Source organism: Pristiophorus japonicus, chromosome 9, assembly GCF_044704955.1.
Source record: "Pristiophorus japonicus isolate sPriJap1 chromosome 9, sPriJap1.hap1, whole genome shotgun sequence".
NCBI classification, from domain to species: Eukaryota; Metazoa; Chordata; class Chondrichthyes; family Pristiophoridae; genus Pristiophorus; species Pristiophorus japonicus.
This window is the reverse complement of record NC_091985.1, coordinates 229,210,242-229,237,672: the sequence shown is the minus strand read 5'-3', so window position 1 is coordinate 229,237,672 and position 27,431 is coordinate 229,210,242. Positions and strand designations below refer to the sequence as shown.

General features: G+C 52.6%; 1 protein-coding gene across 1 annotated transcript in view; it reads left to right on the top strand.

Moving 5' to 3' along the window:
• Positions 1-10,181, top strand: part of LOC139273856 (catenin delta-1-like) — a 55,284-nt gene extending 45,103 nt beyond the window's left edge. Inside the window, 5 exon segments of the mRNA XM_070890931.1 lie at positions 4,534-4,615; positions 5,119-5,160; positions 5,663-5,757; positions 8,237-8,332; positions 9,958-10,181. Of these exon segments, the coding sequence (XP_070747032.1) occupies positions 4,534-4,615; positions 5,119-5,160; positions 5,663-5,757; positions 8,237-8,299 (282 nt within the window). The 3' untranslated portion in view covers positions 8,300-8,332; positions 9,958-10,181.
• Positions 10,182-27,431: the final 17,250 nt, after the last annotated feature.

Sequence of the window (27,431 nt, the reverse complement as noted above, 5' to 3'; positions counted from 1 at the left end):
CCGCCTGCTGTACCTGCATGCCAACCTTCAAAGACTGATGTACCATGACACCCAGGTTTCGGTGCACCTCCCCTTTTCCTAATCTGTCACCATTCAGATGATAAATCTGCCTTCGTGTGCAGGCAGCGGAAGGAGCGTGCGGCAAACCAGTCCCACCCTCCCTTACCCTCAACGACTATCAGTCCCACCTGTGACAGGGACTGTGGCTCTCGTATTGGACTGTTCAGCCACCTAAGGACTCGTATTTTAATAGCGGAAGCAAGTCTTCCTCGATTCCGAGGGCCTGCCTATGATGATAATGATGATGAGATAGTCTAGAACCAGTGGTCACAGTCTCAGAACAAGGGGTCGGCCGTTTAGGCCTGAGATGAGGAGAAATTTCTTCACTCGGAGGATTGTGAATCTTTGGAATTCTCTGCCCCCAGAGGGCTGTGGAGACTCCGTCGTTGAGTGTAGTCAAGGCTGAGATCGAGAGATTCTTTTGCACCAAGGGATATGGGGATCGGATGGGAAAGTGGAGTTGAGGTAGATCATCAGCCGTGATCTCATTGAATGGCGGAGCAGGCTCGAGGGGCTGATTCCTGCTCCTGCTACTTATGATTGCATTTATACAGCCCCTTTAACGTAGTAAAATGTCCCACAGCCCTTCACAGGAGTGTAAATCAGACAATAAATATGTGCAATGGGCGGGTTGCAAGCGATAATTGGACATCCTGACCACTTCCTCATCGCGATGTGGCAGGGGGAGGTATCTACCCTGTAGATGTCGAGGCCTTGGAGAGCTTGTCGAGGAGAGTGGCCAGAATGGTACCAGAGACAAGGGACTTCAGTTATAGGGTAGGACTGGAGAAGCCGGGATTGTTCTCTCAGAACCATACAAATTTACAGCACAGAAGGAGGCCATTTCGGCCCATCGTGTCCACACCGGCCGACCAAGACCTTTCCAGCCTAATCCCACTTTCCAGCTCTCGGTCCGTAGCCCTGTAGGTTACAGCACATCCAGGTACTTTGTAAATGTGGTGAGGGTTTCTGCCTCTACCACCCTTTCAGGCCGTGAGTTCCAGACCCCCACCACCCTCTGAGTGAAGAAATTTCCCCTCAAATCCCCTCGTAACATCCCCCCAATTACTTTAAATCTATGCCCCCTGGTTGTTGACCCCTCTGCAAAGGGAAACAGGTCCTTCCCATCCACTCTATCCAGGCCCCTCATCATTTTATACACCTCAATCAGGTCTCCCCTCAGCCTCCTCTGTTCCAAAGAAAACAGACCCAGCCTATCCGATCTTTCCTCATCGCTAAAATTTTCCAGTCCAGGCAACATCCTCGTAAATCTCCTCTGCACCCTCTCCAGTGCAATCACATCCTTCCTGTAATGTGGTGACCAGAACTGCACGCAGTACTCCAGCTGTGGCCTAACCAGTGTTTTATACAGTTCAAGCATAACCTCCCCTGCTCTTGTATTCTATGCCTCGACTAATAAAGGCAAGTATTTCATATGCCGCCTTAACCACCTTATCTACCTGGCCTGCTACCTTCATAGAAAATAGGTGCAGGAGTAGGCCATTCGAGCCTGCACCTGCACTCCAAGGTCCCTTTGTTCCTCTACTCTTTTCAGTGTCGTACCATTTAGCCTGTGTTCACTTGCCTTGTTAGACCTCCCCAAATGTATTACCTCACACTTAGTCGGATTGAATTCTATTTGCCACTGTTCTGCCCACCTGACCAGTGCATTGATATCTTCCTGCAGTCCTGCCGGTTGGCAAACAGTAACTAGTGGGGTGCCACAGGGATCGGTGCTGGGTCCTCAACTATTTACAATCTATATTAATGACTTGGATGAAGGGACCAAGTGTAATGTAACCAAGTTTGCTGATGATACAAAGATGGGTGGGAAAGCAAGTTGTGAGGAGGACACAAAAAATCTGCAAAGGGATATAGACAGACTAAGTGAGTGGGAAAAAATTTGGCAGATGGAGTACAATGTGGGAAAATGTGACGTTAGCCACTTTGACAGAAAAAATAGTAAAGAAAATGATAATTTAATGGAGAAAAATTGCAAAGTGCTGCAGTACAGAGAGACCTGGGGGTCCTTGTGCATGAAACACAAAAAGTTAGTATGCAGGTACAGCAAGTAATCAGGAAGGCAAATGGAATGTTGGTGTTTATTGCAAAGGGGGATGGAGTATAAAAGCAGAGAAGTCCAGCTACAACTGTACAGGATATTGGTGAGGCCACACCTGGAGTACTGCGTACAGTTTTGGTTTCCTTATATATGAAAGCATATACTTGCATTGGAGGGAGTTAAGAGAAGGTTCACGAGATAGATTCCGGAGATGAGGGGGTTGACGTATGAAGATAGGTTGAGTAGGTTGGGCCTATACACATTGGAGTTCAGAAGAATGAGAGCTGATCTTATCGAAACATACAAGATAATGAGGGGGCTCGACAAGGTGGATGCAGAGAGGATGTTTCCACTGATCGGGGAGACTAGAACTAGGGGACAGTGTCTTAGAATAAGGGGCCGCCCATTTAAAACTGAGATGAGGAAGAATTTCTTCTGAGGGTTGTAAATCTGTGGAATTCTCTGCCCCGGAGAGCTGTGGAGGCTGGGTCATTGAATATATTTAAGGTGGAGATAGACAGATTTTTGAGCGATAAGAGATTAAAAGGGTTATGGGGAGCGGGCAGGGAAGTGGAGTTGAGGCCAGGATCAGATCAGGCATGATCTTATTGAATGGCGGAGCAGGCTCGAGGGGCCGAATGGCCGACTCCTGCTCCTATTTCTTATATTCTTATGATTGCAGCTTTCTTGTTCATTATCAACCACACAGCCTATTTTAGTGTCATCTGTAAACTTCTTAATCATACCCCCAACATTCAAGTCCAATTCATTGATATATACCAGAAGCAAGGGACCCAGCACCGAGCCCTGCGGAACCCACCCCGCTGGAAACAGCCTTCCAGTCACAGAAACACCCATCAACCATTACCCTCTGCTTCCTGTCTTTGAGCCAATTTTGGATCCAAGTTGTCACTTTTCCCTGGATCCCATGGACTTTTACTTTCATGACCAGTCTGCCATGTGGGACCTTATCTAAAAGCTTTGATAAAATCCATATAGACTACATTAAACGCACTGCCCTCACTGACCCTCCTGGTCACCTCCTCAAAAAATTCAATCAAGTTAGTCAGACACGACCTTCCCTTAACAAGTCCGTGCTGACTGTCCTTGATTAATCTGTGTCTTTCCAAATGAAGATCTATCCTGTCCCTCAGGATTTTTTTTCCAATAATTTTCCTATCACTGAGGTGAGGCTGACTGGCCTGTAATTACTCGGTCTATCCCTTTCTCGCTTTTTAAACAAAGGAACAAACATTAGCAGTCCTCTGGGACCACACCTGTAGCCAGAGAGGATTGGAAAATGGTGGTCAGAGCCTCTGCTATTTCCTCTCTTGCTTCTCTAACATCCTGGGATACATTTCATCCGGGCCTGGGGATTTATCCACTTTCCAAGCTGCTAAGGCCCTGAATACTTCCTCCCTCTCTCTGTTTATATCGTCTAATATTCCACACTCCTCCTCCCTCATTGCAAAGCCTGCACCGGCCCTCTCTTTTGTGAAAACAGAAGCAAAGTATTCGTTAAGAATCATACCCACACATATATTTCCTTTATGGTTTCTAATGGGCCCCACTCTTTCTCTAGTTATCCTCTTGCTCTTAATGTATTTATGAAACACCTTTAGGTTTCCCCTGATTTTACTTGACAACATTGTTTATGCTCCCTCTTTGCTTTCCTGATTTCCCTTTTTAATTACACCCCCTGCACTTTCTATACTGCTCCAGGCTTTCTGCAGTATTGAGTTCTTGGTATCTGTCATAAGCCTCCCTTGTTTTCTTTCTCCTACCCTGTATGTCCCCTGACATCCAAGGGGGCTCTAGATTTGTCAGTCCAACCCTTTTTTTTTTATAAAGGGAACACACTTGCTCTGTACCCTCCGGATCTCCTCCTTGAAAGCCTCCCACTGCTCTGACACTGATTTGCCATCAAGTAGCTGTTTCCAGTCCACCTTGGCCAGAGCAGAGAAGGCTAAGGGGAGATTGACCACAATGGTACCAGGGATTACACAGGACATACGGCCCAGCCACTCCACCCGAGCCTCCCGTCTTTCCTCCTCCTCAAATCTATCCTCTATTCCCTCCTCCCTCCATTTGCTTGTCCAGCCTCCCCTTAAATACATCTATCAGCAAAAGAAGCAGAGAGGAGGAGGGGGGGGGGAATGTTTTTACACGGCGAGTTGCTGTGATCTGGAACACCCTGTCTGAAAGGGTAGTGGAAGGAGGTCCACGAGTAGCTTTCAAAAGAAAATTTGGGTAAAGACTTGAAGGGGCAAATGGACAGGACTCTGGGGAGCGAGCAGGGGAGTGAGACTAATTGGATAGCTCTCTCTGCCAAAGAGCAGGTACAGGCCCGATGGGCCGAGTGGCCTCGCTGTCTTACTGTCTGATTCTGATGTATCGTTTCCCTGACGCAGGTGCCCATCACGGCTCGGGGAGGGGCTGGGAACATGTACGACGACAGCACATTGCCATTGATCGAGAAGAACCAGCGCGGAGGTGAGGGCGGATGAGTGCTCGGCTTTTTATTCGTAGCTGGCAGAGGTCAGGGGTCAGCAAGAGGGCAGGGAGCTTGTTACAGGAGAGTTTGGGGGTTACACTGGGGTTCAAGGCTCACGGTTACACTGGGGTTCAAGGCTCACGGTTACACTGGGGTTCAAGGCTCACGGTTACACTGGGGTTCAAGGCTCACGGTTACACTGAGGGTCAAGGTGACACTGGGGTTCAGAGGGTCAGGTTTACACGGGTTCAAGGGTCAGGATTCCACTGGGGTTCAATGGTCGGGGTTACACTGGGGTTCAAGAGTCAAGGTTACACTGGGGTTGAAGGGTCAGGATTCCACTGGGGTTCAGGGGTCAAGGTATAGGATTCAAGCGTCAGGGTTTCACTGAGGTTCTGAGGCAGTGGTTCTATGTTCCAGGAGTTGGTATATTTTGGGGTGAGGGTTGATCATTGGGTTTGGCCAAACATGAATTTTCATTTGACTTTTCTGCTTTCTGCAGGCGATAAAAGGGAGATGATCCCTCTCGATGATCTTGGTCCAGGTAAGATGGTGCGGTTCAAATCGGACAGGGACCGAGAGGCTAATGTCTTCCCCCTCACCCACAGGGACCGAGAGGCTCCCGTCTCCCTCAGTAACCCACTGACCCTCACCCACAGGGACCGAGAGGCTCCCGACTCCCTCAGTAACCCACCGACCCTCACCCACAGGGCCCGAGAGGCTCCCGTCTCCCTCAGTAACCCACCGACCCTCACCCACAGGGACCGAGAGGCTCCCGTCTCCCTCAGTAACCCACCGACCCTCACCCACAGGGCCCGAGAGGCTCCCGTCTCCCTCAGTAACCCACTGACCCTCACCCACAGGGACCGAGAGGCTCCCGTCTCCCTCAGTAACCCACCGACCCTCACCCACAGGGACCGAGAGGCTCCCGTCTCCCTCAGTAACCCACCGACCCTCACCCACAGGGACCGAGAGGCTCCTGACTCCCCCACAGATACCGAAGTTGTGTTGTATTGCCGCCTTACCCTTCCCTCCTGCCTCTCCAGACGCCTACTCCACGCTGGACCACCGGGAGCGTAACCGCACGCTGGATCGTAGCCTGGATCGATCGGGGGATTATTCCGAGCGGGAACCACTCAAGGTGAGTGGGCCAACTTGGCAGAATCGCCGTGCCGGCTCTCACACGTGTCTCTGACCCGAAACTCACCTGCCTGAGTTACACAGTCTTTGCCGTTGTGATCCAGTGGCTCGGGGGGTGGACGAGCGAGCGGTGTTGGACTTGGGGAAATCAGACTCTTGTTTGTCACGCTCATTCCTGATCGCACAAAAACATACATGGATACAGCGTCGTCAGTGTAGTAAAACAGCCCAGGGTCATTCAGGGATGCCATTTATCAAACAAAATTTGACACCCGAGCCACGAAACAAGATATTAGCGCATGTGACCAAAAGCTTGGTCAAAGAGCTGGGTGTTGACGAGCGTTTCAAAGGAGCAGAGAGGCGGCGAGGTTTAGAGAGGGAATTCCAGAGCTTGGTGCCTCGGGCAGTTTGAAGGCACCGCTGTCGATGGTGGAGCGATTAAAAATCAGGGCAAGAGGCCGGAGTCGGAGGAGCACAAGGATCGCTGAGGGTTATAGGGGCTGGAGGAGGTTACAGAGATAGGGAGGGGTGTAGGGCTGGAGGAGGTTACAGAGATAGGGAGGGGTGTAGGGCTGGAGGAGGTTACAGAGATAGGGAGGGGTGTAGGGCTGGAGGAGGTTACAGAGATAGGGAGGGGTGTAGGGCTGGAGGAGGTTACAGAGATGGGGAGGGGTGTAGGGCTGGAGCAGGTTACAGAGATGGGGAGGGGTGTAGGGCTGGAGGAGGTTACAGAGATAGGGAGGAGGGGTGTAGGAGCTGGAGGAGGTTACAGAGATAGGGAGGGGTGTAGGAGCTGGAGGAGGTTACAGAGATAGGGAGGTGTGTAGGAGCTGGAGGAGGTTACAGAGATAGTGAGGGGTGTAGGAGCTGGAGGAGGTTACAGAGATAGGGAGGTGTGTAGGAGCTGGAGGAGGTTACAGAGATAGTGAGGGGTGTAGGAGCTGGAGGAGGTTACAGAGATAGTGAGGGGTGTAGGAGCTGGAGGAGGTTACAGAGATAGGGAGGGGTGTAGGGGCTGGAGGAGGTTACAGAGATAGTGAGGGGTATAGGGGCTGGAGGAGGTTACAGAGATAGGGAGAGGTGTAGGGGCTGGAGGAGGTTACAGAGATAGGGAGGGGTGTAGGGGCTGGAGGAGGTTACAGAGATAGGGAGGGGTGTAGGAGCTGGAGGAGGTTACAGAGAGTGGGAGCAAGGATGGCGAAATTTAAAATCGAGCCGTTCTGGGACAGGGAGCCAATGTCCGCCAGGGATTGGAGGCTGGTGTGTTTTGCGGGGAGTTGGAGGGGCAGTGGGTGAACGGGACTCGGTGTGAGTTGGGATATGGGATTAGCAAGAGTTTGGGATGAGCTAAGGTTTATGGAAGATGGGTTCGGCCAGGGGAGCGTTGGTATAGTTGAGTCTGGCGGGTAACTGAGGCCACAGAGCAGGGGTTCAGGAGTGGATTGGCTGAGGCAGCCACTGAGTGGGGACGATTGTTGGGGTGGGAACCAATCACGAGCCTGGCAGTGTCAGCTGTGCAGTATGGGGCGCTATCATGGGGTTGGGGTGAAGTATAGCATTGGTGCAATGTCAGGGTAATGTAGAGGGAGCCCTACACTGTATCTAACCCGTGCTGTACCTGCCCTGGGAGCACTCGATGCTGACACTGGGTATAAAGTGGGGACACATTGTCAGGGTAATGTAGAGGGAGCCCTACACTGTATCTAACCCGTGCTGTACCTCCCCTGGGAGCACTCGATGCTGACACTGGGTATAAAGTGGGGACACACTGTCAGGGTAATGTAGAGGGAGCACGACACTGTATCTAACCCGTGCTGTACCTGCCCTGGGAGCGCTCGATGCTGACACTGGGTATAAAGTGGGGACACACTGTCAGGGTAGAGGAAGCCCTACACTGTATCTAACCCGTGCTGTACCTCCCCTGGGAGCACTCGATGCTGACACTGGGTATAAAGTGGGGGACACACTGTCAGGGTAATGTAGAGGAAGCCCTACACTGTATCTAACCCGTGCTGTACCTGCCCTGGGAGCGCTCGATGCTGACACTGGGTATAAAGTGGGGGACACACTGTCAGGGTAATGTAGAGGGAGCCCTACACTGTATCTAACCCGTGCTGTACCTGCCCTGGGAGCACTCGATGCTGACACTGGGTATAAAGTGGGGGACACACTGTCAGGGTAATGTAGAGGGAGCACGACACTGTATCTAACCCGTGCTGTACCTGCCCTGGGAGCACTCGATGCTGACACTGGGTATAAAGTGGGGACACACTGTCAGGGTAATGTCGAGGGAGCCCGACACTGTGTCTAACCCGTGCCCTGCGAGCGCTCGATGCTGACACTGGGCGTGTATTTGCTCGGAGGGCACTAGACATGGGGAGAAGGATCGCTGACCTCCCTTGCATGTGTGTTTGCAAGAGTCCCTCCTGTCTGTGACTAACTCATTCTCTCCACTAACTCTGCATGTCTGCCACTCACAGGGAGAACATTACAGAAGCAATACTAACACAGGCAGCCTCGGCATCTTGACCTACCAGGACTAAAACATTTAACACACGTCGTTAAGCATGTGCATGGTACGTTTAACGTGCGGCCGACTGTTGGACTGGTATTCAGTGCTGTTTGGAAAGGAATCAGAGCGGTCTCAGTTAGTGAATTACTGGGAGTCCCTCCCGATTGGTTACGGTGTATGGCGCCTCAGTGCAAACGCTCCCACACTGCACGAGGCACTGAGTCCCATTATCCCACGCAACGCACACACACGCACAATCACCTCACAAACTCACCGCGCACACAGTAGCTTGTTCTGGGAAACCATACTGTACCCAGGATTATTGTCCAGTAATATAACCCCGACACTACTGTACCCTGGATTATTGTCCAGTAATATAACCCTACACTACTGTACCCTGGATTATTGTCCAGTAATATAACCCTACACTACTGTACCCTGGATTATTGTCCAGTAACATAACCTCTACACTACTGTACCCTGGATTATTGTCTAGTAATATAACCCTTGCACTACTGTACCCTGGATTATTGTCTAGTAATATAACCTCTACACTACTGTACCCTGGATTATTGTCCAGTAATATAACCCCTACACTACTGTACCCTGGATTATTGTCCAGTAATATAACCCTACACTACTGTACCCTGGATTATTGTCCAGTAATATAACCCTACACTACTGTACCCTGGATTATTGTCTAGTAATATAACCCTTGCACTACTGTACCCTGGATTATTGTCCAGTAATATAACCCTTACACTACTGTACCCTGGATTATTGTCCAGTAATATAACCCCTACACTACTGTACCCTGGATTATTGTCCAGTAATATAACCCTTACACTACTGTACCCTGGATTATTGTCCAGTAATATAACCCCTACACTACTGTACCCTGGATTATTATCCAGTAATATAACCCCTACACTACTGTACCCTGGATTATTGTCCAGTAATATAACCCCTACACTACTGTACCCTGGATTATTGTCCAGTAATATAACCCCTACACTACTGTACCCTGGATTATTGTCCAGTAATATAACCCCTACACTACTGTACCCTGGATTATTGTCCAGTAATATAACCCATACACTACTGTACCCTGGATTATTGTCCAGTAATATAACAACTACACTACTGTACCCTGGATTATTGTCCAGTAATATAACCCCTACACTACTGTACCCTGGATTATTATCCAGTAATATAACCCCTACACTACTGTACTCTGGATTATTGTCCAGTAATATAACCCCTATACTACTGTACCCTGGATTATTGTCCAGTAATATAACCCCTACACTACTGTACCCTGGATTATTGTCCAGTAATATAACCCCTACACTACTGTACCCTGGATTATTGTCCAGTAATATAACCCCTACACTACTGTACCCTGGATTATTGTCCAGTAATATAACCCCTACACTACTGTACCCTGGATTATTGTCCAGTAATATAACCCCTACACTACTGTACCCTGGATTATTGTCCAGTAATATAACCCTACACTACTGTACCCTGGATTATTCTCCAGTAATATAACCCTACACTACTGTACCCTGGATTATTGTCCAGTGACATTACCCTACATTACTGTACCCTGGATTATTGTCCAGTGACATTACCTTGGATGTCTGCTGCGTTGAGCTGGACCATCTAACTTGTGTCTTCCCTTTTCAGAAAGATTAGCCCATCTCGCGACTGACTGAATGACTGACTGGGTGAAGAAGCCACTGCCAATTTTGATATGGAGACTGGAAGTGTGTGTGGCAGCATCATGCCCTCGGGTTCTTGCCCGCAACAAGCATCTCGGCAACTCCAGCCAAAAAGACAAGCCTCTCTTTCTACTAAACGAATTATGCTTTTTTAAAATATATATTATATATAAAAGTGGGGTTGCGGAGGGAGGGAGGGAGGGAGAGGGCGGGCGGTCGCACGAACGATTCCCAGACCCCTTCACCGTCTTCCAATCGAGACTCACGCCTTGTCTGACGCCCCTTTGCCTCCCAGTTCTCCTGTCGGGCGCTCCGTGGGTGAGATTAGGAGAATTGTGTCGGTGTGGGGGGAGGCGGGGGGGCGTTTTAGAGGGATATTGTCAAACTAGAGTTGCGCCCGTTCTTCTCGCGTGCGTGCGTGCCTGTGTGGGTCAGGAGGCGTGTTGGATTAAAATGACCCCCTTGCCCTCACCCCCCCAATAATTCCCTCCCGGGCCAGCGAGAAAAGGAATCGCAGTGGGCAGGCCCTTTTTGATCATGTGACGGACCAGTCTTCTCCGTGACACTGGTCTCCCCGAGACTCGATCGTCCCCGGGTTTCTTTCATTCTTTTCTCCTCTGCACACGGGTCTTGTGTCGGCCCTGGGATTTCTCCTGCCCACTCGTTCCACCTCTGTCCCCCCCCCCCTCTCTTTCTCTCTCTCTCTCTCTCTCTCTCTCTCTCTCTCTCCCCGGAGCCCCCCCCCCCAAATCGGGTCTGCAAATCCCAAGCCATCCCAGGCACAAGGGGAAAAGGCCGGTGGTTGCAAAGGGGTGTGATGCAAGGGTGGGGGTCCGGGGGGGCAAGCTGTAGTCCTCTCGCCCTCCACCTTGGAGCCCGTTGGGAGAAGCTGGGGTGGGTTTCGAGGGGCAGGGGGCACGGGGGGGGGGGGGGGGGGTTTCTTGTCCATCGCTGACGGGCGATGGGGGGGGAGGGTGGGGTGGGAAATGGCGTCTGCTTACTCTCCATCCCTTTGGTCTCGCGAACTCGCCGTTGTGGTCTTTCCCGTACCTAGCCCGGATGCGAAAGTTTGGGAGGGGGGGTTTGGGGAGGGGCCGCACGCGTGTTGTCTGTGTGGTGTCGGGGATGTCCGACGGCGAGGAACCTGTCTTACACGCCACGTGGAAATCTGCGGGAGAGGAAGAGGAATAGCTCCGCGCACTTTGCAACACTTGGCGGGTTCGAGGTTTCTTTGAAGCTTGTGTGGCCTTTTCTGGGGGGGGGTGGGTGGGTGGGGGGGGGGGGTTGATAGCGGTGCTGGGGGGTGGGGGGGGAGTTGCACTTTCTCAGCTGGGCTGGTGGTTGGAACTTTATTGGGCGCGGACCAATTTTTATCTGCGGGAGAGGAGGGGCCGGGTGTGGGGGGGGGGGGGGGGGGGGGGGGGGGGAAGAGAAGAAGCGACTAATCTGAGGTGAGACTTGGAGGGGTTTCCCCGTGAATGAGTGGATTAATCCCGTCTTCCCCACTTTTCTCGGCCAGAGTGCTGACTGGAGGGAGGGCCATCGAGTGGCGCCCCACCGTAAATGGGATGGCTCTCCCTCTCTCTCTCTCTCTCTCTCTCTCTCTCTCTCTCTCTTTTCTCTCTTCTCCGTTCTCCCCACCCTGACCCCCCCCCCCCCCCCCCCCCCAACCTATTTTCCATCTCGGAATCTTCCTGTTGGGTGATGTCATCAACCCCACCCCCCCCCCCCTGCTCTGTGACCTGGAATGCACGATTCTTGCGGAAGGGTTGGGTTGGGTTGGGTAGACTTGGCCAAGGCAGGTTGTGAGGTTCAGCTTATTGTCGGCGGGTGGGGGGGGGGAATGTGGGCCCTGCCGTTGCCCAACTACTTCCTGATCGAGACGAGGCACCTGGGGAAGGGGGGTGGGGGGGGGGTTAGTTGGAGCAAAAGGGGGCAGTGTGGCTCGGCCGGCTACATTATTTCCCCCCCCACCCCTGCTCTGTGTGGGTCGTTGGTTCAGACTTGACGTGTCGGTGAGGAGTGGTGGGGGGTGGGGGGGGGGCGGGAGAATGGGTTTCTGGGAGCCATACAACGTCAGACCAGACTCCCAGTGCTGTACTTAGTACTCCTTCCCCCCCCCCCACCCCCTCCACTACGTTGTTGGCTGGGGGGGGGGGGTACGGATTGGGCTTGGAACCACACACATCCCGTTGGCCTGTCCGTTGAGGTGAACATTGAGTTGGGAAGGGAGTTCTCTTTCTCTTTGCCCCCCTCCCCCATTCTCCCCCCCCCCCCCCCAATAATAAAAACAACCACTACGTCGGTGATCCTCGATCTCCTGGGGCTTGTCATGAGATCCCCCCCCCCGCCCCATCCCCAGGGCACCGGAGTGACTTCCCTCTCCCGGCAAGTGTTCCGCAAAGCTCCGGTTTGCTCCCCGGTCTTTTCCCGCCGACTGGGATCGACCTGGGAGGGTGTTCTCTGAGTCGCTGGAGGGCTGGGCTGGTGCAGGAGGGGGGAGGAGACAACGGGTCGAGGGGGAGACCCCGGGGAGGGAAGGAGGATGAAAAGGGCGCTGAATCACATCGGCCAGACATCGGTTGATTGTGGGACCACGGTTTAACTCTCCCGTTTTCCCCACTCCTCCTCCTGCCCCATGTGTTTCCGAAGTTGATCGCGGATAAGAATCTGGAAACAATCACCACTATAGATATTCTTGTAAATCTAAGACGTAATTACCTTTGCTATTTGATTCTTTTTTTTTTACATCAATGAAAGTACGTGTGTGAGTGTGTGTGTGTTTTTGTAAAGAAAATAAAGGCTGTGTTCAGGAGGCAGAAACCAAACGCTTCCGCCGATTTTTATGGGGGTGGGGGGGGAAAGGGGTGAGCCCCTGATTCTTGTCGTGAATTTACTCCAGAATTTTCTCTCGCTCTCGCCAAAAACAACAGAAATGTCGCAGGAACTTTTATCAAAATGAAGGCAGTGGGTCTGAGTGGCTCGGAGCTTGAATTCCCCCCCCCCCCCCTCCCCCCCCACACACACACACACACACACTCAGCAGGAAAGGCCCAGGCTCCATTCCCGGCCTAGTCCCGGGTTGTCCTGATCTCACACCCAGTGTGGGACTGAGCACCCCACACACACTCAGCAGGAAAGGCCCAGGCTCCATTCCCGGCCTAGTGCCGGGTTGTCCTGATCTCACACCCGGTGTGGGACTGAGCACCCCACACCCACTCAGCAGGAAAGGCCCAGGCTCCATTCCCGGCCTAGTGCCGGGTTGTCCTGATCTCACACCCGGTGTGGGACTGAGCACCCCACACACACACACACACACACACACACACACACAAAGCAGGGAAGACTCTAAGCTCCCTATCGGAGGCCAAATTACGAAGTAACTCTCAATAAACAACCTGCACGGATTTGCCTTTTGAACGTCAACCGCTTTGACGTTTTGGTCCTGAAATAATTCAGTCCCGCTCCCGTTTGATTCCGCTCGGACTCCTTGCTCTGAAACCGCGTGGAGCCGCGTTAATGAGGTGTACTCGCCGTTTCTGTCCGCGGGAGGTGGGAGAGTCAATTGACGGGTCTGTGGATCTCAGTGTAGATAGCGGGAAATCCTGGGAAGGGAGGGATGCGGGGGAGGGGGGGGTGGGGAGAAACCGTGGTTAGCCTTTCTTCTGCGTGCCTTAGGTTGAGGAGGGGGTTGGGTGGGGAGGGAGGGTGCAGTTACCCAAGGAGCGGGTTTGGAGGCTGCGGCCTGCACTCTCTCGAGGCAAGGGAAGCCTGGCTACGAAGCCTGAGGCCTTCAGAGACCGGACACTCTCCCTGCCTCGAGAGTTTCTCCCACCACCGCCCCCCCCCCCAAAAGCTTACGCCATTCCCGACCCACCCTCCTAACTCGAGGGGTGGGTCCCTCTCTCCTGTAACATATCACCAGTGCCTCGGTTCATGGATTGTTCCATAAACGGCCGATGGTGGTGGGAGGGGGAGGGGCGGAGAGGCCCTCCTGTCTCTGGAGTCCCATCACGAGAGGGTACGGGGAGGGGGAGAGGAGGAGGAGGTGGAAAGAGGGAGTTTACGCCCTCGTCTTTCCATCTCCTCCGTGCAGACTGACAGCCCGGGAGTTTTTCTTTTTAATTCTGCTTTGTAAAACTGTACAAATAAACACTTAACAGATTGACCCCGTCCCGTGTGTGTGTGTGTGTCAGTGTAATTATGGGGTGTTGGGTTGGCTATTTTGCACATCCGGTGTGATCCATGGAACATAGAAAATAGGTGCAGGAGGAGGCCATTCGGTCCTTCGAGCCTGCACCACCATTCAATAAGATCATGGCTGATGATTCGCCTCAGTACCCCTTTCCTGCTTTCTCTCCATACCCCTTGATCTCTTTAGCCGTAAGGGCCATATCTAACTCCCTCGTTGAATATATCCAACGAACTGGCCTCAACAACTCTCTGCGGCAGATAATTCCACAGGTTCACCACTCTCTGGATGAAGACGTTTCTCTTCATCTCTGTCCTAAATGGCTTACCCCTTATCCTTAGACTGTGACCCCTGGTTCTGGACTTCCCCAACATCGGGAACATTCTTCCTGCATCTAACCTGTCAGAATTTTATATATTTCTATGAGATCCCCTCTCATAGAAACTGGATACACACAGCAGGAAGAACGTAAGAAATAGGAGCAGGAGTAGACCATGCAGCCCCTCGAGCCTGCTCTGCCATTCGATAAGATAACGGCTGATCTACCCCAATTCCACTTACCTGCACTATCCCCATATCCCTTGATTCCCTACATATCCAAAAATCTATCGACCTCTGTCTTGAATATACTCAAAGACTGAGCCTCCTCTGGGGCAGAGAATTCCAAAGATTCACCACCCTCTGAGTGAAGAAATTTCTCCTCATCTCAGTCCTAAATGGCCAACCAATTATCCTGAGACTGTGACCCCTGGTTCTAAACTCCCCAGCCCGGGGGAAACATCCTCCCTGCATCTACCCCTGTCAAGCCCCGTCAGAATCGTATGTTTCGATGAGATCACCTCTCATTCTTCTAATTCTCCAGAGAATATCGGCCCAATCTAAAATTGGAAGAAAAACTTAGATACAGGTGTGACGTCTGGAAACCGGGACCGAGGCCGTTCTGGATTCCAGGTATTTCTGGATTTCGCAACGCCTTTGCCTGGGCCAAGGGAGGGAGGAAGGAAGGGGCCGTCAGTCGGGCTGGTCGAGAGCAGGGGTGAGGGGGTCGCTCGGTCAGAGATCTGGCCAAGGTCGGAAGTCGGGTCGAGGCCGGGAAAGGTCGGGCGGCCGGAGATTGGGGGAGGTCGGGTGTCCAAAGGTCGGGTTGAGGTCGGTCAGTCAGAGGCCGGGAGAGTTGGGCGGCCAAAGGTCGGGTTGAGGTTGGTCAGTCAGAGGTCGGGCGGCCGGAGGCCGGGAGAGTTGGGCGGCCAAAGGTCGGATTGAGGTCGGTCAGTCAGAGGCCGGGAGAGGTCAGTCGGTCGGAGGTCAGGTCAAGGCCGGGAGAGGTCGGACAGTCGTGTCGAAGCCGGGAAAGTTCGTCCGGCCGGAGACCGGGAGAGCTCAGGCGATTTGAGGTCGGGTCAAGGCCGTTCTTGATTCGAGGTATTTCCGGATTTTGGAATGTCTTTGGTTGGGCCGAGGAACGTGGGAAGGAGAGGTCGGTGGGGGTGGGGGGGTCGGTCGGTAGGCCAGAGATCGGTCCGAGCCTGGGGAGAGAGGGCGGTCGGGTCGGAGGTCGGGTTGAGTCGGGGAGAGGTAGATCTGTCGGTGGTTGGGTCTGGGTCGAGGTCGGTCGGTCAGTCAGAGATCGGGCCAAGCCCGGGGAGCAAGGTCGGGCGGAGGTCGGGTCAAGGCCGAGAGAGGTCAGGCGGCCGGATGGAGGCCACGAGAGGTCAGTCGGAGGTCGGGCAGTCGGTGGCGGTCGGCCAGAGATCGGATCGAGGCCGGGATAGGTCATTCGGTCGGAGGTCGGGTCGAGGCTGGGGGAGAGGTCAGGTGGCCAGAGGTCGGCTCGAGGCCTGGAGAGGTCAGCCGGCTGGAGGTCCAGTCTGGGCGGGAGAGGTCATAGAAACATAGAAAATAGGTGCAGGAGTAAGCCATTCAGCCCTTCGAGCCTGCACCACCATTCAATGAGTTCATGGCTGATCATTCCCTCAGTACCCCTTTCCTGCTTTCTGTCCATACCCCTTGATCCCTTTAGTCGTAAGGGCCATATCTAACTCCCTCTTGAATATATCCAATGAACTGGCCTCAACAACTCTCTGCGGTAGGGAATTGCACAGGTCAACAACTCTCTGAGTGAAGAAGTTTCTCCTCATCTCAGCCCTAAATGGCCTACCCCTTATCCTTAGACTGTGTCCCCTGGTTCTGGACTTCCCCAACATCGGGAACATTCTTCCCACATCTAATCTGTCCAGTCCCGTCAGAATTTTATATGTTCCAATGAGATCCCCCCTCATTCTTCTAAACTCCAGTGAATACAGGCCCAGTTGATCCAGTCTCTCCTCGTATGTCAGTCCTGCCATCCCGGGAATCAGTCTGGTGAACCTTCTCTGCACTCCCTCAATAGCAAGAACGTCCTTCCTCAGATTAGGAGACCAAAACTGAACACAATATTCCAGGTGAGGCCTCATCAAGGCCCTGTACAACTGCAGTAAGACCTCCCTGCTCCTATACTCAAATCCCCTAGCTATGAAGGCCAACAAACCATTTGCCGCCTTCACCACCTGCTGTACCTGCATGCCAACTTTCAATGACTGATGTACCATGACACCCAGGTCTCGTTGCACCTCCCCTTTTCCTAATCTGTCACCATTCAGATAATATTCTGCCTTCCTGTTTTTGCCACCAAAGTGGATAACCTCACATTTATCCACATTATACTGCATCTGCCATGCATTTGCCCACTCACCTAACCTATCCAAGTCGCTCTGCAGCCTCTTAGCGTCCTCCTCACAGCTCACACCGCCACCCAGTTTAGTGTCATCTGCAAACTTGGAGATATTACACTCAATTCCTTCATCCAAATCGTTAATGTATATTGTAAAGAGCTGAGGTCCCAGCACTGAACCCTGCGGCACTCCACTAGTCACTGCCTGCCATTCTGAAAAGGACCCGTTTATCCCGACTCTCTGCTTCCTGTCTGCCAATCAGTTCTCTATCCACGTCAGTACATTACCCCCAATACCATGTACTTTGATTTTGTACACCAATCTCTTGTGCGGGACCTTGTCAAAAGCCTTTTGAAAGTCCAAATACACCATATCCACCGGTTCTCCCTTGTCCACTCTACCAGTTACATCCTCAATTATTCCAGAAGATTCGTCAAGCATAATTTCCCTTTCATAAATCCATGCTGACTTGGACCGATCCTGTCACTGCTTTCCAAATGCGCTGCTATTTCATCTTTAATAATTGATTCCAACATTTTCCTCACTACATTCTGGAGGTCGAGTCGAGGCCAGGAAAGGTCGAGGCCGGAGAGGTCGGGTGGTTGGCCAGAGATCGGGTCGAGGCTGTTCCGGATTCCAGGTGTTTCCGCATTTCGGAACGTCTTTGCCTGGGCCGAGGAACGTAGGAAGGGGAGGTCGATCAGGCCGGTGGAGGTCAGGGCGGGGTTCGGTCAGTAGGCCAGAGATCGGTCCGAGCCCGGGGAGGGAGGGAGTTCAGTCGGGTCGAGGTCGGTCGGTTGGAGGTCAGGTCGAGGCTGGGAGAGGTCGGTCGGTCGGAGGTTGCCTCAAGGCCTGGAGAGGTCGGTCGGAGGTCAAGCAGCCTGAGATCAGGGGGAAGTCGGTCAGAGGTTGGGTCGAGGTCGGTCAGCGAGAGATCGGTTCGAGGCCGGGAAAGGTCGAGCGGTCGGATGTCGGGTCAAGGCCGGGAAAGATTTGGAGGTTGGTCGATCTGAGGTCAAGTTGACTGGGAGAGGTCGGAGGTCGGGTCGAGGCCAGGAGAGGTCGTGGGTCGCCCAGAGGTCGGGGGAGGTTGGGCAGTCGGCCAGAGGTCGGGTCGAGACTGGGAAAGATCGGGTCGAGGTCGTTCGTTCAGAGGTCGGTCGGGTCGAGGTCGATCGAAGGTCGGGCAGCCTGAGGTGAGGGGCGGTCGGCCAGAGGTCGGGCCGAGGTCGGTCGGTGAGAGATCGGGTCGAGGCCGGGAAAGGTCGGGTGTCGGGTCAAGATCGGTCATTCGGTCGGCTGGTGGTCGGGATGAGCCCGGGAGAGGACGGAGGCCAGGAGAGGTCGGGTCGGGGGGAGGCCAGGAGAGGTCGGGTCGATACCGGGAGAGGTCGGGTGCCAGAGGTCGGGTCGAGGTCGGGTGTCGGAGGTCGGGATGAGCGGGCGTCGTCCGGATTTTGGAACAATTTCCGGTTTCCGGACGAACCCCGCCATGGATCAGCCTGGTGTCCGGATTCCGGAACTCCCGATTTTGGACATCGCACTTGCAGCCCTTTACACAACCAGCGCTTCACAGCCAAAGAAGTACTGGACTGTAGTCACTGTTGGAATGTGGGAAACACAGCAACCAATTCGTGCACAGCAAGCTCCCACAAACAGCAATGACCAGATCATCTGTTTTTGTGATGTTGATTGAGGGATAAATATTGGCCCCAGGACACCGGCGAGAACTCCCCTGCTCTTGGAAATAATGGCCACAGATCTTTTACGTCCACCTGAGAGGGCAGACGGGTCCTTTTTAACGTCTCATCCAAAAGGCGGCACCTCCCACAGTGCGGCGCAGTAACATCCTCCAGCCCTACACCCCTCCCTATCTCTGTAACCTCCTCCAGCCCTACACCCCTCCCTATCTCTGTAACCTCCTCCAGCCCTACACCCCTCCCTATCTCTGTAACCTCCTCCAGTCCCTACACCCCTCCCTATCTCTGTAACCTCCTCCAGTCCCTACACACCTCCCTATCTCTGTAACCTCCTCCAGCCCTACACCCCTCCCTATCTCTGTAACCTCCTCCAGTCCCTACACCCCTCCCTATCTCTGTAACCTCCTCCAGTCCCTACACCCCTCCCTATCTCTGTAACCTCCTCCAGCCCTACACACCTCCCTATCTCTGTAACCTCCTCCAGCCCTACACCCCTCCCTATCTCTGTAACCTCCTCCAGCCCTACACCCCTCCCTATCTCTGTAACCTCCTCCAGCCCCTACACCCCTCCCTATCTCTGTAACCTCCTCCAGCCCCTACACCCCTCCCTATCTCTGTAACCTCCTCAAGCCCCTACACCCCTCCCTATCTCTGTAATCTCCTCCAGCCCCTACACCCCTCCCTATCTCTGTAACCTCCTCCAGCCCCTACACCCCTCCCTATCTCTGTAATCTCCTCCAGCCCCTACACCCCTCCCTATCTCTGTAATCTCCTCCAGCCCTACACCCCTCCCTATCTCTGTAACCTCCTCCAGCCCCTACACCCCTCCCTATCTCTGTAACCTCCTCCAGCCCTACACCCCTCCCTATCTCTGTAACCTCCTCCAGCCCTACACCCCTCCCTATCTCTGTAACCTCCTCCAGCCCCTACACCCCTCCCTATCTCTGTAACCTCCTCCAGCCCTACACCCCTCCCTATCTCTGTAACCTCCTCCAGCCCCTACACCCCTCCCTATCTCTGTAACCTCCTCCAGCTCTACACCCCTCCCTATCTCTGTAACATCCTCCAGCCCTACACCCCTCCCTATCTCTGTAACCTCCTCCAGCCCCTACACCCCTCCCTATCTCTGTAACCTCCTCCAGCCCTACACCCCTCCCTATCTCTGTAACCTCCTCCAGCCCCTACAACCCTCCCTATCTCTGTAACATCCTCCAGCCCTACACCCCTCCCTATCTCTGTAACCTCCTCCAGCCCCTACACCCCTCCCTATCTCTGTAACCTCCTCCAGCCCTACAACCCTCCCTATCTCTGTAACATCCTCCAGCCCTACACCCCTCCCTATCTCTGTAACCTCCTCCAGCCCCTACAACCCTCCCTATCTCTGTAACCTCCTCCAGCCCCTACACCCCTCCCTATCTCTGTAACCTCCTCCAGCCCCTACACCCCTCCCTATCTCTGTAACCTCCTCCAGCCCCTACACCCCTCCCTATCTCCGTAACCTCCTCCATCCCCTACAAACCTCCCTATCTCTGTAACCTCCTCCAGCACCTACACCCCTCCCTATCTCTGTAATCTCCTCCAGCACCTACACCCCTCCCTATCTCTGTAACCTCCTCCAGCTCCTACACCCCTCCCTATCTCTGTAACCTCCTCCAGCCCCTACACCCCTCCCTATCTCTGTAACCTCCTCCAGCCCCTACAACACTCCCTATCTCTGTAACCTCCTCCAGCACCTACACCCCTCCCTATCTCTGTAACCTCCTCCAGCTCCTACACGCCTCCCTATCTCTGTAACCTCCTCTAGCCCCTACACCCCTCCCTATCTCTGTAACCTCCTCCAGCCCCTACAACCCTCCCTATCTCTGTAACCTCCTCCGGCCCCTACAACCCTCCCTATCTCTGTAATCTCCTCCAGCCCCTACAACCCTCCCTATCTCTGTAATCTGCTCCAGCCCCTACAACACTCCCTATCTCTGTAACCTCCTCCAGCCCCTACAACCCTCTCTATCTCTGTAACCTCCTCCAGCCCCTACACCCCTCCCTATCTCTGTAACCACCTCCAGACCCTAAAACCCTCCCTATCTCTGTAACCTCCTCCAGCCCTACAACCCTCCCTATCTCTGTAACCTCCTCCAGCCCCTACAACCCTCCCTATCTCTGTAACCTCCTCCAGCCCCTACACCCCTCCCTATCTCTGTAACCTCCTCCAGCCCCTACAACCCTCCCTATCTCTGTAACCTCCTCCAGCCCCTACAACCCTCCCTATCTCTGTAACCTCCTCCAGCCCCTACAACCCTCCCTATCTCTGTAACCTCCTCCAGCCCCTACACCCCTCCCTATCTCTGTAACCTCCTCCAGCCCCTACACCCCTCCCTATCTCTGTAACCTCCTCCAGCCCCTACAACCCTCCCTATCTCGGTAACCTCCTCCAGCCCCTACAACCCTCCCTATCTCTGTAACCTCCTCCAGCCCCTACAACCCCCTCTATCTCTGTAACCTGCTCCAGCCCCTACACCCCTCCCTATCTCTGTAACCACCTCCAGACCCTAAAACCCTCCCTATCTCTGTAACCTCCTCCAGCCCTACAACCCTCCCTATCTCTGTAACCTCCTCCAGCCCCTACAACCCTCCCTATCTCTGTAACCGCCTCCAGCCCCTACAACCCTCCCTATCTCTCTAACCTCCTCCAGCCCCTACAACCCTCCCTATCTCTGTAACCTCCTCCAGCCCCTACAACCCTCCCTATCTCTGTAACCTCCTCCAGCCCCTACACCCCTCCCTATCTCTGTAACCTCCTCCAGCCCCTACACCCCTCCCTATCTCTGTAACCTCCTCCAGCCCCTACACCCCTCCCTATCTCTGTAACCTCCTCCAGCCCCAACAACCCTCCCTATCTCTGCAACCTCCTCCAGCCCCTACAAACCTCCCTATCTCTAACCTCCTCCAGCCCCTACAAACCTCCCTATCTCTAACCTCCTCCAGCCCCTACAACCCTCCCTATCTCTGTAACCTCCTCCAGCCCCTACAAACCTCCCTATCTCTGTAACCTCCTCCAGCCCCTACAACCCTCCCTATCTCTGTACCCTCCTCCAGCCCCTACAAACCTCCCTATCTCTGTAACCTCCTCTAGCCCTACACCCCTCCCTATCTCTGTAACCTACTCCAGCCCCTACAATCCTCCCGATCTCTGTAACCTCCTCCAGACCCTAAAACCCTCCCTATCTCTGTAACCTCCTCCAGCCACTACAACCCTCCCTATCTCTGTAACCTCCTCCAGCCCCTACAACCCTCCCTATCTCTGTAACCTCCTCCAGCCCCTACAACCCTCCCTATCTCTGTAACCTCCTCCAGCCCCTACACCCCTCCCTATCTCTGTAACCTCCTCCAGCCCCTACACGGGAGAGAAAGCAAAATAGAAGTAGAAAGTAATCAAAAAGTGACGTCACAGCCAATGGGGTAAGTGATTGGCTGGTGATTGGTGAGTAGCTTTTCTTTTATTTTTTATATCAGTAAGTGAACTATAACATTGTTATTACCAATTTAAGGGTATCTAAGGTTAAGACATGGCAGGAGAGCTCGGTCATGTGATATGCTCCTCCTGTACCATGTGGGAACTCGGGGACACTTCCGGTGTCCCTGACGACTACGTGTGTGGGAAGTGTATCCGCCTCGAGCTCTTGACGGTCCGCGTTGCGGAATTGGAGCTGAAGGTGGATTCACTCTGGAGCATCCACGATGCTGAGAATGACGTGAGTATCACGTGTAGTGAGTTGGTCTTACCGCAGGAGAAGGGTCCACAGCCAGATAGGGAATGGAAGACCAACAGGAAGAGCAGTGCAAGAAAGATAGTGCAGGAGTCCCCTGTGGTCATCCCCCTGCAAAACAGATACACTGCTTTGAGTACTGTTGGGGAGGATGACTCATCAGGGGAGGGCAGCAGCAGCCAAGTTCATGGCACCGTAGGTGGCTCTGCTGCAAAGGAGGGCAGGAAAAAGAGTGGGAGCGCGATAGTGATAGGGGATTCGATGGTGAGGGGAATAGATAGGCGTTTCTGCGGACGCAACCGAGACTCCAGGATGGTATGTTGCCTCCCTGGTGCAAGGGTCAAGGATGTCTCGGAGCGGGTGCAGGACATTCTGAAATGGGAGGGAGAACAGCCAGTTGTCGTGGTGCACATTGGTACCAACGACATAGGTAAAAAAAGGGATGAGGTCCTACGAAAAGAATTTAAGGAGCTAGGAGCTAAATTAAAAAGTAGGACCTCAAAAGTAGTAATCTCGGGATTGCTACCAGTGCCACGTGCTAGTCAGAGTAGGAGTCGCAGGATAGCGCAGATGAATACGTGGCTTGAGCAGTGGTGCAGCAGGGAGGGATTCAAATTCTTGGGGCATTGGAACCGGTTCTGGGGGAGGTGGGACCAGTACAAACCGGACGGTCTGCACCTGGGCAGGTCCGGAACCAATGTCCTAGGGGGAGTGTTTGCTAGTGCTGTTGGGGAGGAGTTAAACTAATATTGCAGGAGGATGGGAACCTATACAGGGAGACAGAGGGAGACAAAAAGGAGGCAAAAGCAAAAGACAGAAAGGAGATGAGGAAAAGTGGAGGGCAGAGAAACCCAAGGCAAAGAACAAAAAGGGCCACTGTACAGCAAAATTCTAAAAGGACAAAGGGTGTTAAAAAAGCAAGCCTGAAGGCTTTGTGTCTTAATGCAAGGAGTATCCGCAATAAGGTGGATGAATTAATTGTGCAAATAGATGTTAACAAATATGATGTGATTGGGATTACGGAGACGTGGCTCCAGGATGATCAGGGCTGGGAACTCAACATCCAGGGGTATTCAACATTCAGGATGGATAGAATAAAAGGAAAAGGAGGTGGGGTAGCATTGCTGGTTAAAGAGGAGATTAATGCAATAGTTAGGAAAGACATTAGCTTGGATGATGTGGAATCTATATGGGTAGAGCTGCAGAACACTAAAGGGCAGAAATCGTTAGTGGGAGTTGTGTACAGACCTCCAAACAGTAGTAGTGATGTTGGGGAGGGCATCAAACAGGAAATTAGGAGTGCATGCAATAAAGGTGCAGCAGTTATAATGGGTGACTTTAATATGCACATAGATTGGGCTAGCCAAACTGGAAGCAATACGGTGGAGGAGGATTTCCTGGAATGCATAAGGGATGGTTTTCTAGACCAATATGTCGAGGAACCAACTAGGGGGGAGGCCATCTTAGACTGGGTGTTGTGTAATGAGAGAGGATTAATTAGCAATCTCATTGTGCGAGGCCCCTTGGGGAAGAGTGACCATAATATGGTGGAATTCTGCATTAGGATGGAGAATGAAACAGTTAATTCAGAGACCATGGTCCAGAACTTAAAGAAGGGTAACTTTGAAGGTATGAGGCGTGAATTGGCTAAGATAGATTGGCTAATGATACTTAAGGGGTTGACTGTGGATGGGCAATGGCAGACATTTAGAGAACGCATGGATGAATTACAACAATTGTACATTCCTGTCTGGCGTAAAAATAAAAAAGGGAAGGTGGCTCAACCGTGGCTATCTAGGGAAATCAGGGATAGTATTAAAGCCAAGGAAGTGGCATACAAATTGGCCAGAAATAGCAGCGAACCTGGGGACTGGGAGAAATTTAGAACTCAGCAGAGGAGGACAAAGGGTTTGATTAGGGTAGGGAAAATGGAGTACGAGAAGAAGCTTGCAGGGAACATTAAGGCGGATTGCAAAAGTTTCTATAGGTATATAAAGAGAAAGAGGTTAGTAAAGACAAACGTAGGTCCCCTGCAGTCAGAATCAGGGGAAGTCATAACGGGGAACAAAGAAATGGCAGACCAATTGAACAAGTACTTTGGTTCAGTATTCACTAAGGAGGACACAAACAACCTTCCGGATATAAAAGTGGTCAGAGGGTCTATTAAGGAGGAGGAACTGAGGGAAATCTTTATTAGTCGGGAAATTGTGTTGGGGAAATTGATGGGATTGAAGGCCGATAAATCCCCAGGGCCTGATGGACTGCATCCCAGAGTACTTAAGGAGGTGGCCTTGGAAATAGCGGATGCATTGACAGTCATTTTCCAACATTCCATTGACTCTGGATCAGTTCCTATCGAGTGGAGGGTAGCCAATGTAACCCCACTTTTTAAAAAAGGAGGGAGAGAGAAAGCAGGGAATTATAGACCGGTCAGCCTGACCTCAGTAGTGGGTAAAATGATGGAATCAATTATTAAGGATGTCATAGCAGCGCATTTGGAAAATGGTGACATGATAGGTCCAAGTCAGCATGGATTTGTAAAAGGGAGATCATGCTTGACAAATCTTCTGGAATTTTTTGAGGATGTTTCCAATAAAGTGGACAAAGGAGTACCAGTTGATGTGGTATATTTGGACTTTCAGAAGGCTTTCGACAAGGTCCCACACAGGAGATTAATGTGCAAAGTTAAAGCACATGGGATTGGGGGTAGTGTGCTGACGTGGATTGAGAACTGGTTGTCAGACAGGAAGCAAAGAGTAGGAGTAAATGGGTACTTTTCGGAATGGCAGGCAGTGACTAGTGGGGTACCGCAGGGTTCTGTGCTGGGGCCCCAGCTGTTTACACTGTACATTAATGATTTAGACGAGGGGATTAAATGTAGTATCTCCAAATTTGCGGATGACACTAAGTTGGGTGGCAGTGTGAGCTGCGAGGAGGATGCTATGAGGCTACAGAGTGACTTGGATAGGTTAGGTGAGTGGGCAAATGCGTGGCAGATGAAGTATAATGTGGATAAATGTGAGGTTATCCACTTTGGTGGTAAAAACAGAGAGACAGACTATTATCTGAATGGTGACAGATTAGGAAAAGGGAAGGTGCAACGAGACCTGGGTGTCATGGTACATCAGTCATTGAAGGTTGGCATGCAGGTACAGCAGGCGGTTAAGAAAGCAAATGGCATGTTGGCCTTCATAGCGAGGGGATTTGAGTACAGGGGCAGGGAGGTGTTGCTACAGTTGTACAGGGCCTTGGTGAGGCCACACCTGGAGTATTGTGTACAGTTTTGGTCTCCTAACTTGAGGAAGGACATACTTGCTGTTGAGGGAGTGCAGCGAAGATTCACCAGACTGATTCCCGGGATGGTGGGACTGACCTATCAAGAAAGACTGAATCAACTGGGCTTGTATTCACTGGAGTTCAGAAGAGTGAGAGGGGACCTCATAGAAACGTTTAAAATTCTGACGGGTTTGGACAGGTTGGATGCAGGAAGAATGTTCCCAATGTTGGGGAAGTCCAGAACCAGGGGTCACAGTCTAAGGATAAGGGGTAAGCCATTTAAGACCGAGATAAGGAGAAACTTCTTCACCCAGAGAGTGGTGAACCTGTGGAATTCTCGACCACAGGAAGTAGTTGAGGCCAATTCACTAAATATATTCAAAAGGGAGTTAGATGAAGTCCTTACTACTCGGGGGATCAAGGGGTATGGCGTGAAAGCAGGAAGTGGGTACTGAGGTTTCATGTTCAGCCATGAACTCGTTGAATGGCGGTGCAGGCTAGAAGGGCTGAATGGCCTGCTCCTGCACCTATTTTCTATGTTTCTATGTTTCTATCTCTGTAACCTACTCCAGCCCCTACAACCCTCTCTATCTCTGTAACCTCCTCCAGACCCTAAAACCCTCCCTATCTCTGTAACCTCCTCCAGCCCCTACACCCTCCCTATCTCTGTAACCTACTCCAGCCCCTACACCCCTCCCTATCTCTGTAACCTCCTCCAGCCCCTACAACCCTCCCTATCTCTGTAACCTCCTCCAGCCCCGACAATTCTCCCTATCTCTGTAACATCCTCCAGCCCCTACATCCCTCCCTATCTCTGTAACCTCCCCCAACACCTCCAACCCTCCCTATCTCTGTAACATCCTCCAGCCCTACACCCCTCCCTATCTCTGTAACCTACTCCAGCCCCTACACCCCTCCCTATCTCTGTAACCTCCTCCAACTCCTCCAACCCGCCCGATCTCTGTAACCTCCTCCAACCTCTCCAACCCTCCCTATCTCTGTAACCTCCTCCAATCCCTCCAACCCTCCCTATCTCTGTAACCTCCTCCAACCACTCCAAACCTCCCTATCTCTGTAACCTCCTCCAGCCCTACGCTCCTCCCTATCTCTGTAACCTCCTCCAGCCCCTACACCCCTCCCTATCTCTGTAACCTTCTCCAGCCCCTACAACCCTCCCTATCTCTGCAACCTTCTCCATCCCCGACAACCCTCCCTATCTCTGTAACCTCCACCAGCCCCTACACCCCTCCCTATCTCTGTAACCTCCTCCAACCCCTTCAACCTCCCTATCTCTGTAATCTCCCCCAGCCCCTACACCCCTCCGTTTCTCTCTAACCTCCTCCAGCCCCTACACCCCTCCCTATCTCTGTAACATCCTCGAGCCCCTACACCCCTCCCTATCTCTGTAACCTCCTCCAGCCCCTACACCCCTCCCTATCTCTGTAACATCCTCGAGCCCCTACACCCCTCCCTATCTCTGTAACCTCCTGCAGACACTACACCCCTCCCTATCTCTGTAACCTTCTCCAGCCCCTACACCCCTCCCTATCTCTGTAACCTCCTACAGTCCCTACAACCCTCCCTATCTCTGAAACCTTGTCCAGCCCCTACAACCCTCCCTATCTCTGTAACCTCCTCCAGCCCCGACACCCCTCCCTATCTCTGCAACCTTCTCCAGCCCCCTACAACCCTCCCTATCTCTGTAACCTCCTCCAGCCCTACACCCCTCCCGATCTCTGTAATCTCCTCCAGCCCTATACCGCTCCCTATCTCTGTAACCTCCTCAATCCCCTACA